The sequence below is a fragment of the Rhopalosiphum maidis genome, chromosome 4 (genome assembly GCF_003676215.2).
Source record: "Rhopalosiphum maidis isolate BTI-1 chromosome 4, ASM367621v3, whole genome shotgun sequence".
Lineage (NCBI taxonomy): Eukaryota > Metazoa > Arthropoda > Insecta > Hemiptera > Aphididae > Rhopalosiphum > Rhopalosiphum maidis.
The window spans coordinates 5,033,663-5,055,861 of record NC_040880.1 but is presented as its reverse complement, the minus strand read 5'-3'; the positions used below and the strand labels follow the sequence as shown (position 1 = coordinate 5,055,861).

Here is a 22,199-nt window from a genome sequence, read left to right as displayed (position 1 = left end):
TTCAACTTGTTAAACATAGTATTTTCCCAAAATACATTATCAAAATGAATAATTTGTATGTCTGTCCATTGGTTTGTATGAATTACAAAGTAACAAACATTTTGCCCCGTAACTCTCAGTTGTCCCATAATTTGGTAATAATAATTATGTTCCTTTTTGAGAACTATTTTACCAAAATCATCTATTCTGCAGTACTGTAACTGAATTGATATGTTTGTGATATAATTATTTGAACGTAGATATACGTACCTAGCACAATTACTATGTTGTCCCAATCTATGGTATATGCTATTGGAAATATCTCTTCTAAGTACTAAAACAATAATAAAAATTATATATTATAATAACTTAAATAGAAAAATAAATAATTTATAGCAGTAAATAAATAAATAATAAATTATCTTTAGAAATATAGGCTGACTGACTATCTTATATATTATATCTTTATACAATAGTCAATATTGGTATATAAATAATTTGATTTTTTACTACATAATTTTGTGTAACAATCTATGTGTATATTAGTTTTATCTCATGAGATCGAAATGAACAATATTTACATTATATATCATTATTCATAAATACTTTTAAAAAATATATAAATTTATATAATAAACTACAGATAAAAGTATGTGTTTTTAAATTTATTTAAGGTAACTAAAATTACTGACATTTAATAGAGGTGTATAACAACATCAAAAGCCGTGTAATCAAAATTTTAGGTATATTTTGTTAAAATAAAAATTCAATATTGGAATTTATATTAAATAAAATTATTATATAAATAATAATAAACAATAATTACAATGAGCCTGGAGTTATTTACAGTACCGTAGTTGAAAATGCATGCGGAGGGCCTGGACAAGTGGCATTATTTTAAAATCCAGATTTGATTGAATTTTGCACAATACGTCCCTATAATTATATTATCATAGTTAAAATTATTTTCAGTTTTATGACATTATTTCACACTTTTATCGAAGGCTCTGGCAGGTTACGATCCATTTGTAATAGGTACACTCGAGTCGTCAAGAGGACAAGATCATTTATGCTTGTACATCGAGGTTGTCACCAATCGATGAACAAATCATACAAACTACGAAGACAATAAACGTGGAATTTCATTTAGCGAAGTATTAATGTTTTAAGCTTCTTTCTCGTACGATTGATAACGAAACTACTATAGCTTTAAAATGCTACCACTAATGATACTAATCACGTAACTGCACGGCGACGACCATCAGCGTTTAAAATTTAAAGAATACAGTATACGAAGATTCGTCATATATAGTCACATTTTTAATGTTTGTCCGTTATATCAATATATATAATTCTTCATGTTATACCTTTTTTGTATCTGATATATGATTATCTATCATATATAAGAGTCTCGCTACACTTCGTACGTAGGTACATCTATTTTCCACAAGGATGACTGTATCATTTAAATTTAAAAATAAAAACACAGTTACAAACTTTTGTAGTGTTATCAGTGTACAAATACATTTTTTTATCATAGTTTTAGTAGTTTTACAGCAGTTATTAATTTCCTAGCCGACTTGTTATACTTACTATAAAAATATAGAATATAAACCTATGGTTTTCGGCAGAGTTGGGCAAAATAATATCTAGATAATTATTCGAACAAAAATGTAATTGAATAATTATTTTCAAAAATAGTGCCAATACAAAATACAAATATATTCGAATTTTTTACTCTCTAGTTTCTTCTTTAGATAGTTCTAGATTTGTTTCATTTATAGTATTTTTCTGTTTATTTCAAATAAAAGAAGATTTACAATCGTGCATTTAAAATACAATACTAACTATTGTTTTTTAACAGTTCGAGTGCCGGGCTTAAAATGACAAAACTAACCATTCTGACCACAACATTTTTATTCTTTTATTATTACTCTACTTCAACAATAAAATAAGCTTTAACAGTTTTTTGGGGAAAAAAGCATTCTAAGACCGTTTTCATTTTGATACACACGGCACAAATGAACAAAACAATGTCAATAGTTTTATTGAAAAAAACCTAACCTATAACCTCAAAATATAAAACCTCAAACTAATCATAAATATGAATTCTACATATAGTCGAGAGTTAGATTTTTTTTTTGTTCTGTGGCACTATCTGGGTTTGTTTTTCTATAATATAGTGATTTTCTATGACAAAATGTGTGAATCACTGTCAATACACACGGCACAAATGAACATATTGATTGTGTATTGAAATTGATACACATGGCACTTAAAGTGTTAATACGTAAATATTTTAATTACCAAAATATCAACAATATGTTATAAGTTATAGTTATAAAATAAAATTACTGAAAATTAGTCGAATAATATTGTTTTCTAATTCTAATTCAAATTATTTTTTATTCGAATAATTCTGAAATAATCATTTGAATATTTTTTTATTCGAATAAAATATTATCTAAATAATCATCTAAATACAATTTCATACAAAATATGATGCCCAACTCTGGTTTTTGGTATTCCTAATTTTTAGGAATTCTGAAAAATCTATTGTTTGGTAATCATTAACACGGGATCATCACGTTTATCATAATTCATACATTTTAAACTCAATTGTACTATTATTTAAATTTAAATGAAACGTAAAATAGCAATAATAATCTAAATGATTAATGTTAAGAAATAGATATATTGTATAATACTATAATATGTATAATTATAAATGACACATTGACACACAAGTGTTAATTTGTTATGGCACATCTCTATTTTTTTTTATTATCATTACTATTATTCGGCACTATACCAGGTGTCCCGTGAGGATTCACCCATTGCGATATCTCCTGAAATAATGGAAATATCATAATTCTGTTTTCTTAATAAGATTCACAGGGACAAGAGTACAAGACAATAGACATTTTTGTAGAGTTCATTTTTCTGAAAATATTGACGTTTTAACATTTTAATTTCATTAATCTCCTGGTTTTTAATATTTTTCTAATTTCGAAAAAAATTGCGAATATTTAATACGATAGTGGTATCTTTGAACGAGTATCAAACTTGTGGCCCGCGTGCTCATATGACCGGCGAACGCTTTCAGTGTGACTCACAATAATAACCATAGTTCCTCAAAACTAGAAAAAATATTAAAAATCAAGAGGTTAATTGTTGAAACGTCAATATTTTCAGAAAAATGAACTCTACATAACGGATATCTTTATTTTTTTTTTTTAAATAACTAAATAAAAAAATAATATTTTTTAATTTTTTTTTTACCAAAAATATTTTTTAGTCCTAGTCCCTGTGAATCTTATTAAAAAATCAAAATTATGATATCTCTGTTATTTCAGAAGATATCGCAATAGGTAAATCCTCACGGAGACACTCTGTATAGAAAAAAATTTGCAAACCCTGATTTAGATCAACAAGGCAATCACAATAAATAAAAGGAAGAAAAATCATTTACACTCTGCCGTTGAGATCAGTTCTAAACCTTATAAAGTTATAAAATAAAATATTTGAGGCGTAGAATATTAGACTTACATTGCAGTTTACAATCATTTTTGAGTTATTTTCAAGGTTGGTTATTTTATCGTCGTGTGCGTTTTAAAATGTAGGAGTATTATACCTACCTCTCTTGGCTTTATTTAACAAAAATATTTAGAAAAATTACTACTTAGTGCTTATATTTTGACGATGACATTAAATCAACTACCTCTATAAAAATGTAAAATGATTAATGAAACGCTCAAAAATGTTCACCAGTTTTAACTAGTGGATCCAATTTATTATACTCTGTGGACCATGGAGTAATAATGACAAAATATATAAATTTAAAATTTAAAATTCAAAAATTAAAAATATTCTGCATTCTGGTCTTTCCTAACTACATAGTGAGTGGTAGATAGGACACGCGTCACACTCAGAAAACTAAACTGATCAACAAGTAAGTAAAACATGAACGCAAGTGCCAAGTTGCCAAACGATTTATTAAATAAACATTGATCATATACTACTAAATATAATTATGCTCGGAAGCCCCAGCTGTTATCAATACATCGATAATAATAAAAAGATAGGTAAACAACAAAATGAGAATTAATCAATCATAAAGCTGTTACCTGTTACCTAGTCTATTTAGGTGGATATATTTGCTAAACATGTGTGATGTACGTATGGTCGTTAGCTGTTTCATCGATGTTTGTATGAGTAACTTTATTGACTATAGAAAATCATATAGGTATCCTTCAAACTTCAGTTTAAAATATTAGAATCTAAATAAATGCTGTAAACCAATTCCATAATAACATACTGGGATTTACATACTATAATATATACCTAACCTATAGGTGTAAGTAGGTAACACCAATCTGTAAGTATTAAAAACATACACCAATCTTTAGTATTCTATTATAGGCATAGGTAACCATTGAATTCATAATATAAAATACAAGGTAAATATAAGCGTTAACATTTTTATGGAGTAGCTAGTCAAAGTATACTTTAGGAAGTCAAGAGTAAAAATAGACAGTATATTTTTCTAATAAAAACAAAAAAAACAAAAATGTGAGAAAAAATGAGAATGATTTTATATTTCTTGTTATTTAAAAATTAATAACTTTACATTAATTTACATAAATTTACATTTTTACCAAGTATTTAAATTAAAGTTAGACATTTATATACAGACACGATATAAATTTCAAAATATTTTAGCTTTTCTCGTACTATTTGAAATATTAGTATTTTTTTAGTTTTTATCGTTATATATTATGTACTTGTGAATTTGTGATTAGATGAAATTAAAAATTGAATTTAATGTTGACAATAATAACATAGAAGTAACGAACAGTATTCATTTTTTTCAAAAACTGATTTTGCGCAAATATTGCCAGTTTTTCTTAATTTTTAATTTTTTTGTTTATCTTGAATTATTACAAAAATACTAACTATAATTATAATTTATGTTCTCCCAAAGTACTTACTAAATTTCTTACATCTTACTAGAGATCTGCAAACTCAAAATTGAAGTTAGAAACATCATAATTGTTCTAAAAATTAATGACAAACATATAAACAACAATAACAAAATACATCATTGTAATATTAATAATAATTGAAAAATTACCAATATAATGCTACAAAAAATGCATTTTAACCGCGAAAATTCTACTAAAAAATGTAAAATTTCAGCTGGAAATTTTTTTTAAATATCAAAAACTAACTTAAATAAACAATTTTTTTCATGATCAAATAAATTATTTTTTAGGTATCTAGGTACTACCTAAATAGCAGTTTATTATATTATTTAGGTATCAAATTAATAATAATAAAATCATAATTGACATTTTAAATTTTTGTATAAACAATATTGCAGAAGCTCTCCCCTAAGCCCTTAGGTGTTAGGTACCTACTTGAAATATTTCAAATATTAGACGAAAGAAAGACGTACAATCGCTATGTGCAACGAATAAGGCATTAACTGCATCTTATTGTATAGAACGTCTTTGGTTGATTTATGCTATACAATAAATTTCGTTGGAAATCGTTATGTACTATACACAGATATGTAAAAATACGTACGTATAAACTTTAAACATACAATCACAATGCCAAGTCGAAGAGTCTCGGAGCCCTAAGGCAGCTATTAAAGAAGGAGCCTTTTAAAAATATATTAATAAAAACTACTTTTAATTTATTGCTTTTAGAACTGTATAAGATACACATTATCATTTATATATATATATATCCATAACAATATAGTGTGACATAATATTAATTTTCAAGTCTTTGCCTAATTCATAATAATATTCTTATAAGCCTATTTCTATCTAAGTATTAAAAAATTAGTTGAGGTACTCAGTCCCCCCCCCGGTTAAGTTAGGTAATTTAACTATAATATATACCTATATACTTTTATGTACTTGAAGCAAATTTTTTCATCAAACCCCTCTGCTTATTTCATTTCTAGATCTGCGCCTGGGTGTTGTATTATAATTTATAATACCATGTATGTATGCGTCAACATACTTGCGGCTCGTCGCGTGATACGAAATTTCGGTAAAAACGTTGATATGGCGCGACAGATGACAGCTGTAGAAGAACCGGAAGCAGAGGTAATAATAATGCAATATGAATGCAAAATATTTTAATAAAATAAATAAAATATAAATAGTAGGTAGATATATATTTGAATCTAAAATGAGTTTGTTGTGGCTTAATGGATAAAGTAAGGTAAAAATATTTTTGTATAGTGTACTTGAAAAATAATAAAAAAAAAAATTTGACAACGCGACAAAAAGTGGAGGAGGCCAACGGCACGTAGTGTTCCCAAGCGGTCACCCATCCAAGTACTAACTACGCCCGACGTTGCTTAACTTCAGTGATCGGACGAGAACTGGTGTATTCAACGTGGTATGGTCGTTGGCGCAGATATGGTAGAAAATACTTATAATTAAATATCATAATATTTATGTAGGTATATCATATTATATATCAATGATAATAGTAATTAGAATTTAATAAATTCCACGATAATAGCAATTTATACGATTTCAATTTAAACTATTCAAATTACAATCACTGCATCAGAAAACGTATTCTCTTTTTTTGAACATTTTCAAAAGCGGATTAACAACTATCGCATTAGTAATCAATAAATAAAATAATATAGTATATAGATAATAAATAAAACGTATTCATTTTGAAAAGATTCATTGATTCATATGTACCGGGAATTTATTATTTTATTATCACGAATATGTACGAATTGTGGCAAAAATGCAGGTGCTCCCAAGCGATATTTTGGATCTTTTTTTCAAAATGTGTTTTTTGATGGTATTTTCAAAAAATTCGCTCAAACTTACCTTAGAAGTAATAAGCAAAATATTTCAAAATTCTCGATTTTTCAAAAATTGTTTTTGAATTAACTAGAAAATGTTAAATTATAACGAGAAATAGTAAATTCCTAAATAATAATATATAATAATAATAAAAAATATGGTTATTTCGTCAGGGAGCAAAACAAAAACTAATGGTATATAATTATAATTTTTTAAACTATGAATAGTAAATAACTACAGAAAATATATTGTACAATAATGAAATGTTTATCGTCTAATAATATTTTTTTGTTAAAACACAGAAATTTATAGTTATTTTATAATTTATATTTATAGTAGAATATAATTTATTTTTTATATTGATCGTAAATTAATAATTATCATCGACAGCAGCGGCCATTATAGGTTTTTTTAAATATTAATTACAATAAAAATATTATTTAAAATCGTACAATACTACAATATACATTTTTTCAAAAATGTTAAAACTATTATAGGCAGGCGTGTCTGCGTTCGGTTTAAAAATATAATTTGTATGTGACTACTGACTGATTAAATCATTTAAATTTTTATCGCATATTTCAAACATAAAGATAATGCCGAGGAAAATATTAGGAAAATATTTAAAAAAAATAAAAAGTTTAGTTTAATGTCTTCTACCCAAATTGAAACAGTACACGTGTTAAAATAGAGTGCTGCCATTTGTTATAACTTATAAGTATACACATTATGAACACGTTGGTTTTAAGCTGTATATAAGCTGTTTATTTCTATAAAAGTTATTCTATATAATGTACAATAATTGGAAATAGAGTTATGTCGTCGGGCGCGGCATACCTTGGTGATCCGGTAAACATAGACTCCGTAAATTGTATTACAGTATAAAAGGATTGTCACAAATAAATAATAATTTAGTATAATGATGGATGAAACAGGAAGATTGAATTAGATCCGTTCAAATAAGTTGCGTCTAATCACAACCTCCGTTCGCGTAAAGCGTGGCCTATTCAGGCGCGCTTGAGGGGACTTGATTTGTACGTCATTGTCATGAAAAGGACAGTCTTTAGTTATTCCAGGACTTGGTCGTCCAATGTCGCGTCCTTTGATTGAGGAGATGTCCGTTCAAATGAAATTGTCCTCGTAGCTGATCGTTGGTTATCTGTGTCTTGAAGATATTTCACCACGATAACTTTTTAATATGTTCCAAATCACCAGGTTAACTCTTTATACTTCATGATCACGCGAGTATCTGTGTCAGAGTTCTGGTCTACACCACCATCTGGTTATTACCTAAAAACCTAATCTACGCTGCTATTATGTGCTGTGCTATTATCTGCTGTATCTTCCGTTTGGGAAAGCAAACTGTATTTTTTCTTTTTCTTAAATCTTTTCCTAATTTTCCTCGGTATCATATTTATGCCTGAAAGATGTAATAAAAATTAAAATGGTGTAATCAGCCACATACAAATTAATTATTCGAATAAATATTTTTGCATTTTTATTATTAATAGGGAAAGGATAAAAATGACTTGATCAAACTATACGAAATTTTGAATTAGGGACCGTATTTAGTAACCGTTGCTGTTAGCGACAAACGGTCATCCAACACACTTCATTTTTTTTTCTTTTATTACATTATGTAAAACGTGTAACGTGTGTCATAAGTTCATGATATAATATTATAATGAACAATGTATAATTTCATGATATTGTTTTTGTTTAATTAAAAAATAATAATATATTAAAGATACAAAAGTTACAGAAGTCACTGATATAGTATTTTAATTATACTATAATATTATGCTGTGGTATAAAGTATAATAAACGAATACCTACTTATTATACAACTAATGTATGCATATAGACAATAATGTAGTTATACAAACATACTTTTTTCTTTCTCTTCGCGGCCATAAAACGCACAGAAACACGCAATAAATAAAAGAACCAAAAAAATAATTAAATAGATGACATAATACACGGTCGATGAAATTTCATTCTGCAAATACATATAAATGTTTTAGTATGAAAAAATATAACATATTGTAATTTTAGATACATATAACTATATTTATATACATATTCATTTCAATATAAAATGTAACTGTTATGAATATTAATTAATTAAACCATAAAGATTTAATTTGCTCCATATTTGTTATTTATCTTAACTTTTATAATTTTAATTTAATTTAATAATCCGATAATATTTCCAAACTATCAAACCCTTTTATTATTATTATTATAAACCAAATTAAATAGAAATATTAATATTTTATACGAATTAGTAACAAAGATAATCTAAAATCTAAGTACAAATAGTTATATCCTATAATCTGCATACTATGTAGGAAAAAGGTGAGCAAACTAATAAAAATGACCGATTTTACGTTTACGTTATTAAATAGTGTAGTACTGGTACTTACCATATGACAACCACTGGTAAAAATATTTGTACACTTGACGCATTTTTCTGATCCGGCGACCGGTTGATGAAAACCTTTGGCACATTTTAAACATTTAATGGATTTGTCCGGACTGTAATGTTGTGGCGGACAAGCAGCACAAAACACCTCCCGAATGCCGAAACCCGGTGAACAAGAAATGAAATTGTATGTACTTATGTGATCAGGTGCAAAATTTGTTCCGATCAACGACAACTTAGACATTACTGAAAAACAAAAATATGGAAAATATGTGGAATGCACGTATAGCAAGGGAATAGATAAGATAAAAACAAGTAGTCAAGTATGCTGTATCGCTTTGATGTAACATTGCAGGGTGTCAAGTGGATCATTGAAATGGGCGTGTTTAAGTTAAATTCAACGTTATATCATATTGTCTACAAAAAACGATTCTGAGCGGAGGCGGTCTATTTTATAAGTTTTATGATATAGCCATTAAAGTCGTTTATTTTACTTTTAATATTATGATAAGTTGATTTAAAATTTTTTCAATAACAATAATAACATAAATAATATACTTAAATAAACTATATAAGTATATAAATGTAAATAAAAATATCGTAAAAATCTGCCGAAAAATAATTGATAATGTTCTTACTTTTGATCAAGTCAATTCTCTCTGATATCAAACCTAACGATACAAAAACGGTTTATACTGAAAGCAAATACTTTACGTTTGTTGAACGGTGTCATGGATAACACATAATATGCGGTTGTAGCATCCATTTAATGTACGAAATATGTCGTAATATTAATTTTTATTCTTAACCTAGCCGATTATTTATTTATTAATTTAACTCCCAAAGGCTATAGAGTGTACAATCTCCATTTCTACGAATCTATATTGTATTAGTTCTGTCAAAATATTATTCTTTTTATGAGCTTTTACAGAACTACAGTACTACGCGCCTCCTTTATAGTGTCAACATATTTTAATCACGTTATCTGGATTAACTCAATATTTATTATGTTCTAGGGACGTTTAAAAAAGTTTTCCCTTGCCCCCCTCACTCTCTATCCACTCTTAAATATGCCTCTGTTCATGTATGTGTTAGAAAGAGTTCATATTTACTTGGAACCGTCATCGTTTTATTAAGGTTTGAAGCCAAGACACTCGATATTTTCGCCAATAGTTTTTGGTAGCGCAGTGCGATTCGACCTTTCTTGTTCGTTCTTATCCGAGCCAAATACGTAGAATTGTCGTTTAACATTACCAAATATTTTATTTCTATCGTTCTCTATTTTAAAATTACAAAACTTGTTAAACACAGCGATGTAGTATATTTAATATTATGTATGAATATTTTATAGGCTTCTATATATTCTGGTGGAGGGAAGGGGTGTTATAAGTGTAGTACCTCCCTTAGAACTTGTTTACTTATTAGTTATTACATTTAATTATATATAATTAAATAGCGACAAATATATATTGTATAATTAGCCATTATTTAATAAAATATATGTAGTTTTATTTTTATTTTATCCATTTAGAATAGCCACAGTTATTTGGGTAATATAAAATTATATTATAAATTCATAAAATATAAAAAGTGGTGACGAAATACAAATAATATTTATATGATTTTATCTAGTGTGGCTATAAAAGTGCGGTTATAATATTTTTGAATTAAAAGAAGAAAGTACAATCAAAATTATATTCCCCTCTCAATCACGTAAACGAGGGAATTAATCCCTTCCAGAAATTTGTTTGGTGGACACATCCGATGAGTGATGACCCTAGTATATAAATATAATAAATAGTGCATTACTTCGTCTTCGGCACACTTTGGATTTTCCACGATGACGTTGCATGCGTACTCCGACGAACCCTCTGGACACAGTACGGAAAGCATGGAACTTGGTAATTGTTTTTGTACGCGAACGGTTAGCTCGTGCGTACAACCGCCGCCATCGCGAGTTTTGTAAACCGCTGATCCGCGGATCTCGTAAATGGCTTTTTCAACGGCTTTATAAAATTGCGTAAATATAATATATGTAATTATAAACGTTATGTATTAGTATTGAAAAAGATGAACGTTTTTACAATGTATTACCCTCTATGTACGACTATACGCAGTAGTCATTATTAAGATGCCATTAATTCTACTACGCAATGTTTTACTTTTTCATTGTTATTAGACATACAAATCATGAGTACAGAGTAAATACATACAATATGATACAGGATATAAGAAAAAAATCAAACCAGAAAGGTATAATTAATTAATTATATAAATGTTGCCACTTTGCCAGCTATTTTTTGTTACATCCTGTATAATACATTATATGTATTTATAAAACTTAAATAGTATACCTACCTAATAAAAAAAAAATGTATTTGAAGGATCAAAGAATTGTTTTTTGAGTATGTGTGTTCAGTTAAAGTAGAAAAAATTAGTTCGTGTTATTATTATTGTAATAATAATATTCATAATAATTATTATTATTATCACCCTCACGGCGTAATCATATTCATAATATGTACCTATAACGTAATGCTTATACTGTTTGTTGGAAGCGCCATTTTTAGAATCTCCGACCACATCTGTTTTTGGTATGCAAGTATAATTTTTACTATCTCCAGGTTCCATGGCCAATATCAATAAGATATTCGTATCTGTGCCGGTGACCGTAGAATCTTATAAGACAAAACATTCTATATTGTAATATGTATATAGTAATGAGTAGTGACTAGTGGCTGTAAAACACCTAAAATTCGTACTGTATAGTTTACGCATATTTACTAGTTTTATGTTTGCCCCGTTTAAAATCCCATTTGAACGAATTCATTTTTGTTCCGTTACCGTTGATTACACATTGGACTTTGGTGTCGCTTCCGACTAGGCCATATTGTACTGCGTAGTGATCTAAAAAAGAGGTGTTGGATACATATATAGTTACAAGAGCTGCTATTCTTCAGCGAATGGAAATATTAATAGTGAAATCGACAAGGAAAGAATAAGGATAATTTATGATATTCCTATAGGCCTTGTATAACAATAATTTAACAATGCTGATTATAACATTAATATTAGATTATAGATTTAGTTTTGAAAAAATTAAATTTAAGTTACGTGTTTGAATTTAATACTAAAAAAAAGATTTAAATACAATATAAAAATGTCCACTAATCGATGAAACACTGAAGAAATTTAATCTTATATAATTTTTAACTGTACATAGTAACTTAAAAAGAGGGATTTGATAAAATTATAGTTTTTGTAATAACATTAAAAATTCATTATGGCAAGTGCTCCGTCTGACTTCAATTTTTTCAAAACAATAAGTTGCTGTAAATGTCGTATAGTGAGTAGTATATTGTTATCGATATGTGCGTGTGTGCGTACGAGAATGAAATTCTTCAATAAAAAATATAATAAATATTAATTATTTCTTGTATTTAAAATATATATTGAGGTGGTCTGGTTGAAGAGGTGACACCCTTTTTACCCTCAAATAATTGACCTATTACAAGTTTATATATTATGCAGTCATACGTAGTATAGAAAGGTACCTATAACATAATAATAATAATAATAATAATATCTTTGAAAATGTGTAAAATTATCAATTTTGTAAAAATAAAACAATCCTGATTTCTGCATCGTTAGGCTCGTCCCCGGGTCTCGCGTTAATAAAATAAAATAAAATCCCGAGGGCTCGTCAGGAAAAAATTGACCGGCACCCCTCACTTCACCTCAAGGCCACAGCAGCTCTTACCGTCTGTCGAGGACCTTTCCAGTTGGTAGTTAAGGACATCGTTGAAATTAATTTGTTTCCACGTGGGAGCTTCTTTGACGGCGCCGACGCCACTGCCGCCTCGGCTCGGACGGCCGCCGGTTTTGCCGCCGTTTCGCTCGACCACCACGTCAACCGGGACGTCGGTGGCAGGTGCAATCGTCGCGTCGCCGTCGGCCGCCGCCGTGGCGGGATACACCACAAACGCCGCCGGGACGGTCTTGAACGACCGACACCTCAGCGCGGCCGTCTCGCCGCCGCCTACTTCGTCGTCGGCCGCCGACATCACCGCCTCGTCCAGCCATTGCACGACCAAATCCAGGAGATCGGTCGTGCGACATACGCACGCCCGTCCAGGATTGGCCGACTCGCACTCTTCTTCGGTGGCGAAATGGACGGGGGCGGCCGCGGCGCCGGCAGTGGACGACTCGCCGCCGGTCGCGTTCTTCGGGCGTTGCGTGACGCGACGGCGAGCCGCGGGCTTCTTTGCCGTAGCCGCATACGGCTGCGGCCGGTGATGGCCGAAAAAGCCGTCGTACAAGTGCAGCGGCCGCCACGGCACGGCTTTCGGCGACGCGTCGGGCATGCTGACGACGACCGGCCGACCCGTGGACGTGCCCGCCATTATTTCGTCCAGTCGTTTTTCCAGAAAAATCTCGAATGACGGATCGTGTTGTCCGGCGATTGCCGCGGTCACCGGCACTGCTTCTCCGTAAATCCTCCACGTATTAGCGATAAATATAATTATTATCCAAAACATTTTTAGTCGTATATCAAAATATTATGACAAAATAACATTTATTTCGTATTATCGTCGTATCCATAATAAACAAAACGGTTGTTGATTTTATAATAACATAATATAATACTATAAATAAAAGCTGCAATGTTTGCGTTATAAATAGACAATAGTACGAAATAGATTTAAATATTTTAAGTACAGTGAAAACTCTTTATAACGAATCTGAAGGGACCAAGAGATTTCTTTCGTTAAAGAAAGTTTTCGTGATAGAGAGGGTTTCAAAAAAAAAACAAAATTTTTGTTAGAAATTACGTCTATAATAAAATGAATATATTTGATATCGTTAATAATAGTATTATTACGATATTAAAAGTAGATAATGAAAGAATGTAATCGTTCTTGGAAATTTCAGTATTTTTGCCGATTATTTTTATAATTTATAATGCTTAACAGGTAAATTGTATTATGAAACATTTAGATTAGAGTGACTATACGTTATAGAGAATGAATTGACTAGTGGATAATGAAGCAAACCAACCATTATTATATAATGTTTACGTTGTACAGAGTTTTTCGTTGTAAAGAGTTTTCACTGCATTAACTATTAAGCTTTGTTTTAGATACATATTATTGTAGGTGTAGTTATATATAATTAAAGATAAAATGTTGATAGGTACCCATAACAGTGCCGCAGTCAGGGGGCTTCCGGACTCAAGCCTCCCTCCCACTCCCCCCGAAACGTCAGACGACAATAATTTTATTAATTTAATTACCGTTTGTGGTGATAAAGCAAAGCCGCTCTTATCAAACTTACTTGATCTTGATTTGAATATGTATTGAATAAAATTAATTATATTGTCAGAAATACAGTGCAAACTTAATTCTATTTTGGCCGCTAAAAATCAAGGCCCCCCCACCCGGAAAAAATCCTGGCTACGGCATTGACCCATAATATTGTTTAGTCTGTAGCTTATATCTTTTTTCCGTTGTCGATATTTCCACGAATAACCGTCCTCGAGAATATAGAATATTGTAATTACATGGCATATACGATGTACTTGTTTATTTTAGGCCGTTTCCAATTATTGTATTCACTATTTATACTATATATAAATACTATTTAACTGTAAGTCCTTATCAGATAGGTACATCGTCTGTTGCCACTAGCCATGCCAATATAATATAATATTATAACTTACAATAACACATCGGTCGATAGTATTCCTAAAAATGACATTGCATTCGCGGTAATGATGCGGTTTTTAATGTCATGTTCATATAGTAGCGATAACGAAGTCATCAATGTTATTACGAATTGTAATAAAATAAATACATAAATATCCACGTAAGGGTTTTCAACATTTTGTGTTTAAAATATAAATGCACTCGCTCACACTAACGACAAATTATTATACTATTGATAGGGTGCCTACTTTTCGTCGCTACAGCTGTTGGTTCGGAATAAGTGTAAAGTCGACGATACTTTTAAAATGGCTATTTATTAATTTAATATAAGTACACAAGAGCATATGACAGCGTGTGGCGTGTAGGCGCTTTGAACTCTACGGCAGTGGCTGATCCAGTGGTGTGTCAAAGGGGCATTTGCCACCCCCCAACAACCGTAGTTGCCTTGTATTTTCTACTGTAATGCAGTAGTGCATTTTAGTTACAGGATATTGTGTAGATGTTGTTTAGTTGTAAATTGTTTTGTACTTTTGCCACTCCCAAAATTAAGTACTGGGTCCGCTACTGCGAGGGCTCTGGTACATCTGAGTATCACACTATGCTGTGTCGATGGGTCTAGATCATGAACATTAGAGACTCTAGATCCAAGCCGGTTTCACTGTATATTATATTAATTTAATCTTAGACCACCCGAGTCACGTGCTATACATACATTACTGCTGCCGCCAATGCCTGAGGTACAGTTGGGTTACTTTTCTATGAGACAAGCATTACTTTTTTTAATCACTCAAATTTGTGGGGTGAAATTTACGTCTTAAGTCTCGACTGTGTGTACGACAATATTGTGTAAGAATATCAATTATTGTAAAAATCTGTAAAAAGCAAAATGAATATCAATAAGTGACACCAACAGGTAACAATAATCGTCGTGATTTCGTGCAGACTACAGTTGACGGATCTTTCCCCGTCTATGACCCATGTGGCAACACTGGGGTTTACCGCGACCCGCTGCCGTTGTACCGTTTTGAGTGTTTTAAATATGATTTACGTAGGTATAAAATTAGACCTGTCCGTCGTGTTGGTTGGGAACTCGTCGACCAGACTCGGGTCAGAGTTCAGTTCCACTCAACAGTGTTATTATTATCTGTTTGATGTCGTTTTGCTTAATTTACTTGTTATTCTTATCGTGATTATAATAATATTGTACAAAATATTATGTACAAGTTGTTCTTGTTTTGAGTCTTCACTTTCCATCTTACTTATTTTTGTCAACTTGTTTTCGTAATCGATCGACCGATATTCGCTATTCTGGTAGTTCCATTATAGACGCTCGTAAATTGTTTTCGCAATTTTTGTCAAAGTAAACGCGTACCGGTCAATATCATCTTTTTAAAGCGTTGACGTTCGAAGTTTTTCGCGAACGATCGCGTGCACTAAAGCATTAAGTAAGTAGGTACTTATTTATATATAATGCACAGTCGCACAGACGTGGTCCGGATCGATATAATTTATTGGTTTTGACGCTCTCAGATTATGGGAGAATATTATAGTATAAGTTTATGATTATACTTCTTATATATTACCGAATACTTGGGCACAATATATATTATTTGTAGTATTTGTACCTTTCTACATTACATTACTAATATACATTCTAATACTTATTTAACTAAGATAACTATGTATTTTTTCGATCTAATTGACAATTAAATGTCATTCAATATAAATGTTGAACTCCTAAATTAACCAATTATCATTGATTCATTTAATTTTTAGATAACTTATTAAATTAAGTTTTTTGATAATTGTAGTTATTTTAAAATGAGTAGATACCTACTACAATACTACCTACCTAAACAACCTTGAATATGCACCTATAAAATATAGGTATTTAGCATATTAGCATATTATATCTATATTCTATACCTACATATAATATTGAATTCTTTAAAATTGTATAGCACTACGTTTATACTCGTTAGAAATAGACATAAATCTATTGATTTTATTTTATTAACCCTGTTATCTTCTATATTGCTTGAATCTGTATTCTAAATATTATGTAAACAATATTTATTTACTTAATTTAAATTTACATTATATAATAATTCTAATAATGTATCAAAAAACTATTTCTTGATATAAGATTTTTGTTAGCAGGTTTTTTTTTTTTTAAAACCCATACATAGGTAAATAAATAAATAATAATTTATTAATTTTTATTTATTTTAACTAGGTATTTTCAATGTCTTCAGAAAAAATATTTTCTGTCAAAGACAAAGTCTTTGTAAAACGACGTGGATATCCTGCTTGGCCTGCTCTAATATCTGGTATTAAAACTAACAGTGAATCACAACTAATTTATGATGTATATTTTTATGGAACTGGTAACTACAGTGAATGCAAATCAGAAGTACTCAGTCTATATGAAGAAAACAAATATAAACTAGGTAAGCCCCGAAAAAAATTAAAAAAATTTAAAAAATTTGTTGAAGCTCTTGTACAAATAGAAAATGATACAAAAATTGATTTTCAACCTGAAAACAATGTCAAAGTTGATTTTAAAGAATTTGTGCCACCAATTTCCACAAAAAGCTTAAATCAAAAATTATCATTAGAAAATGAATCCAAAAATGTAGATGAAACTGAGTTAAATTTGAAAAATGATGATAAGTCAGTTAATGAGATAAAAAAAGATATAAAAGTAGTTAAATCAAGAAAGAGAGTATCTGAATCTACAAATTTAAAAAGAAAACTATCTGTCAGACACTGAAGAAGTCTCCAAGAAACTAAAAACGTCAAGAATTTATATGCCCACAGAAGTTCAACCTATAGTATTGTTGGAACCATTGAATGATATTTTATTAGAAAGAAAAATGAATGGAAAGCTGGTTAGTAATTTCTTATTTTTATTTTTATTTTTAATATGGACTAGGAAAATGGCAGTGTTATAAAATATAATTTTAATACCTATGTATTTTAGTTAATATTTAATAGAGTATTAAGTATGTAATATGTGTTATTAATAACATACTATTATGTTCAAATATTGATAAGTAAGTACATAATTATTAGGTACAGTAATATTATTGTGTTATGATGTGTAATCATTGGTCCCGTTTAATACTCATAATAGGTACACATGACGTCATGATTGTTAGTATTCTGTTAGAAGATTAATTATTTACTATAGGTATTAGTGTTTAAAAATAAGAATTTTGTTTATTTTAGTTTGGTTTTTTGTATCAGTTCTTCTTTGAAATTCTAAAAGCAATAACTCATACTTCAATGACTTAAATGTATAATATTAAAGTAAATATATTGTTTAGTAAATTGGTCTAATATGTTATTGCAATTATTGTAACAATGGTTTTTAGTGCATATTGTGTATTATTATTTTATTTTATTTTTTAGTTTAAACACATTTTTACCTACTATGTAAAAACATAATATAGAATTACTACATAGCAGTTGCTTTAGAAATTGTGAAATTTTAAATGTATCCCAGTGAACCTACTAAAGACCTAATTGGCAATGTTAATGTCGTCACTGGGAGTTAAAATGTTAAGATAAGTAATTTAATAATAATGTAACTTACACATTTAATATAATAAATTATAACACACAAAATTAGTAGTGTTTTTTAAAAGTGAAATGTGAGTTTTGTAAATTTCAATTTTATATCTGTGTACAAATAATGATTAACACAACAAACAATAACTCATAAATAATTTTTATTTAGTTATATTAATATTAATATAGGAACTACCTATTTCATAGCAGAGCTGTATAAATACAAAGCTATAATTTTTTATGGATGATAATAAATATCATACCTACAAAGTGATAAGGTAATAGGTACATAAATATATTTATTCTATAGGAAATACATATAACAATATTATTTGATTAAACACTATTTTTCTTGAAACAAATAATTTTCTTATATTATACAGTTTTTTTAAAAATTTTATGTCATTTAGATATTTATAGTTTTTTCTAGTTTTTTCAAAAAAATAAAAACATATTGTACAAACATTTTTTACAGTTCACGAATGTCAACTGCTAATTATACAGATATTAAAAAAAAAATTAAATTGTTTTTGTCAAAAATAAATATTGAAAATAAAATATTAAAATATATAAATTGCACAGCATTAAATTAATAGTACACATTTATAACTGAAAAAAAAAATCATTTAGTTGAACTTATACCTAATAGATATAGCAATTAGCTTACATTCCAATATATTAACAAAAAACACATTTTTACAAAATAAATTAAAAGGGCATATTAAATTTTTACATGTTCTGATATCAGCGTAGTATTGACATTTCATTCAAAATTCTTATTTGTCTTTCATTATTTGCTTTACTATAGCAATTTTATTATTTGACAACAACATATTTGTCCTTCATACTGTCATAATAAATAATACAATTACTTTGTTACATGTTCTTACTGTATTATCTATCTTCTTTAAATATATATTTTTTAAACTAAAATATTTATTACATAATATTATTAAGTATTAAAATATTTTAATTTATTTATGTTTAAATTTTTTTTGAAAAAAGTATAGGTCAGAACATTACTATATCTTATATTATGCGAGTACTAATATATTATATAAATAAAAAACATATTGTATTTTTATTTACGTTTAAGTAGATAGGTACATAGTATTATCTTTAGTAGGTATGTTTCAGTTATAGTATGAAATCAGTAAAACATTCTCAAATGTAAAAAAATAATGATATATTTTAATAATATTATAATTTACAGAATTCTGAGACTGCAGATAAAAATGTTGCTGCCAATGAACACAGTTCTAAAACTTTTAATACAACTGAATCTATGCCTGAATCAAGTGATATTTCATTAAATTATTGTGAAACTGCTGAATCTCTTGAAATTAAGGATAGTGCAGAATCAAGTAACAAAATGCTATCAGATTCAAGTCGTATATCTCGCTTTGGTCGTAAAATCAGGCCAAATCGATTATCTGACCATGAATTTGTTACCAAAGTGCCTATACATTTAAAGCCGAAGAAAGCCAATTCCAAAACTTTAAAAATTGAAAATTCTGGCAATGATGAAACTGATGATTTTTTAAAACAAAATATCAAAACAAAAGGTAAAGTATTGTTAATTTTTTCCTGTAGGTATTATAATTTGTTTATTAATTATTTTATGTTAACTCATGTCCATCATTAAATTAAATATTCTATATAATTATTAATTTACTAATGATTCCTTAGACAGTGTTTCTATAAGATGGGATTTTTTCTTTCAACATTTTCTATCATTAATATAATTGTAAACTGCATCAAAAAGAGTACAGGTTTTTTTTTTTAGTACAAAACAATTTGATATTTTTTACTTAAGTACAATTTATAATTTAAGAGTTTAGAAATTCCATTTTAATACAAGTAAAATGTGTTGCTTAATTACATATTTTGTGTATTAACTAATGTCTATATTATTCAATATATTAAGCTGAATGTTAGAAAAAGAAATGTTTCAGAATTATTTGAAAAACCATATAAACGCTTTAAATTATTCTTAAATATTTTGATTTGTAACTATATTGATTCACTTTTTATAAAAGTATTACAATATTATCATATACTGTTAAATAATCATCGAAGATAGTAAAATTACAATTTCCGCGACAGACCTTGCTTGCTTTTTTACATTTTTTATTGTCATATAAGTGATGTATGCATTTTTTTATTATAAACATCTGGTATATCATGTAATTTTTAATTTCAGGTTCAAAAAAAAAAGCAAGGAAGAGTTTGAAAGGTAATGCAATAGAAATACTATGTTCATTGGACAGTGCATCACAAGAAATTTGCCCAGTGAACAACAACAGACATGAGAGAATTCCACCAATTAATTTGATTAAAAATGTCATGGGTTCTCATACAAATGTAAAAGTTGAGTGGAAAAAAATGGAATCAAACAAAGCAGATCAAATTAATTTGCTACTAATAGAAGTAAATTTGCTTGATTGTATACATAATTTATGTTCTGCCTTATCAATTAATCATAGCAAGTTAAATTATGAAATGGCATTGAAGTCATTGGAACAGATTAGTGAATTAGAATTTAATGCTCTTATGTTAAAAAAACATAAAGATGTTGTTGATAAAATTATAAAAGTGACAAAGTATGTAGGTGATATGAATAACTGGTGCTTAAGTAATCAGGAAGCTAATGAACATGTTAATAAAGCACACCAAATTCGATGCAAAGCTCAAATGGTATTAAATAAATGTATATCATTATTTACGGTACTTGATGGACAAACATTCCAAGAAGTATACAATCAAGAAGTTAATGTATTTTTCTCAAAGACTCAACATTTGACCAATGATCAGATTTATGGTTGTACTTCTGAAAATTTTCTCAAATAATTTCTTGTTATATATTTGCAAACAAGTGCAATTTGCTACACTGATTTTTTTTTTTTTTTTTAGTTTTTTGTTATTATTAGAAATTTTGTATCCATAAGTATTGGTTTTTAATTGTATCTATCTACAATATTTAATAATTTTTATGTTAAATTTAATCAAATCAAAACAAACAAAATAAAACAAGAGGTTAAAAAAAACAATTCATAGAAAAGTATTGGGAATAATATTATAATTATAGTTACATATATAATCTTTTGGAAATTATTTAATATTGTACATTTGTTGAATTTACAAATCAATTAAGACAAAAAACAATGTTTAAACTTCATATTTTAAATGTATTGATCATATTTATAAATATTTTGCTACTTATAATGGTTCTACTAATAAAGTGTGATAATTATTAAATTTTATTAATATAATAACATGAGGTTAAAAATATCTTACAAAATTAATGTTATTATTTACTCGTTTATTAATTAATGGAACAGTTTTGTATTACGTATCAATAGTTTTAGATGTTTTTCAATTTTCCACTTTTTACCTTAACTAATGAATTAATTATATTGTATACAAGTAGCTATAAAATTAAAATAATTTATTTCTTTATAACTTAAATGCCATGGAAATGAGTTGTATTAAATATTATTTGTGTGAGACAATTTTTTTTCATTATACTAGTACAATATATGTTTGTTTAAGATTGTCACTTTAGGTAAAGAAACTAAATATAATAATACATGTTTAATTGATTAAATTGTTATATGATGTAACATTATTTTGACTTTGATTTAATATAAGGTGACCACTGAGTATTGA

General features: G+C 28.4%; 2 protein-coding genes and 1 non-coding gene across 3 annotated transcripts; 1 reads left to right on the top strand and 2 right to left on the bottom strand.

Annotated features, from left to right (window-relative positions):
* Positions 1–6,294: 6,294 nt before the first annotated feature.
* On the bottom strand, positions 6,295–6,413 carry LOC113550729. Its single transcript, XR_003405040.1, has one exon. It is a non-coding gene; the product is annotated as a 5S ribosomal RNA (ribosomal RNA).
* A 1,334-nt stretch (positions 6,414–7,747) lies between these two features.
* LOC113547993 lies at positions 7,748–13,655 on the bottom strand. Its single transcript, XM_026948614.1, has 8 exons — positions 13,013–13,655; positions 12,037–12,159; positions 11,778–11,930; positions 11,062–11,258; positions 10,365–10,530; positions 9,254–9,498; positions 8,718–8,826; positions 7,748–8,247 (listed from the first exon to the last, which is right to left on the bottom strand). The coding sequence occupies exons 1-8, from the start codon at positions 13,653–13,655 to the stop codon at positions 8,126–8,128; spliced, it is 1,758 nt and encodes a 585-aa protein (XP_026804415.1). The 3' UTR covers positions 7,748–8,125.
* A 59-nt stretch (positions 13,656–13,714) lies between these two features.
* Positions 13,715–21,414, top strand: LOC113548660 (PC4 and SFRS1-interacting protein-like). The gene is given in 5 exon segments (XM_026949657.1): positions 13,715–13,742; positions 17,194–17,717; positions 17,719–17,848; positions 19,744–20,095; positions 20,734–21,414. Coding segments are annotated over 4 exon segments (1,644 nt in total). The 5' UTR covers positions 13,715–13,742; positions 17,194–17,202; the 3' UTR covers positions 21,381–21,414.
* Positions 21,415–22,199: the final 785 nt, after the last annotated feature.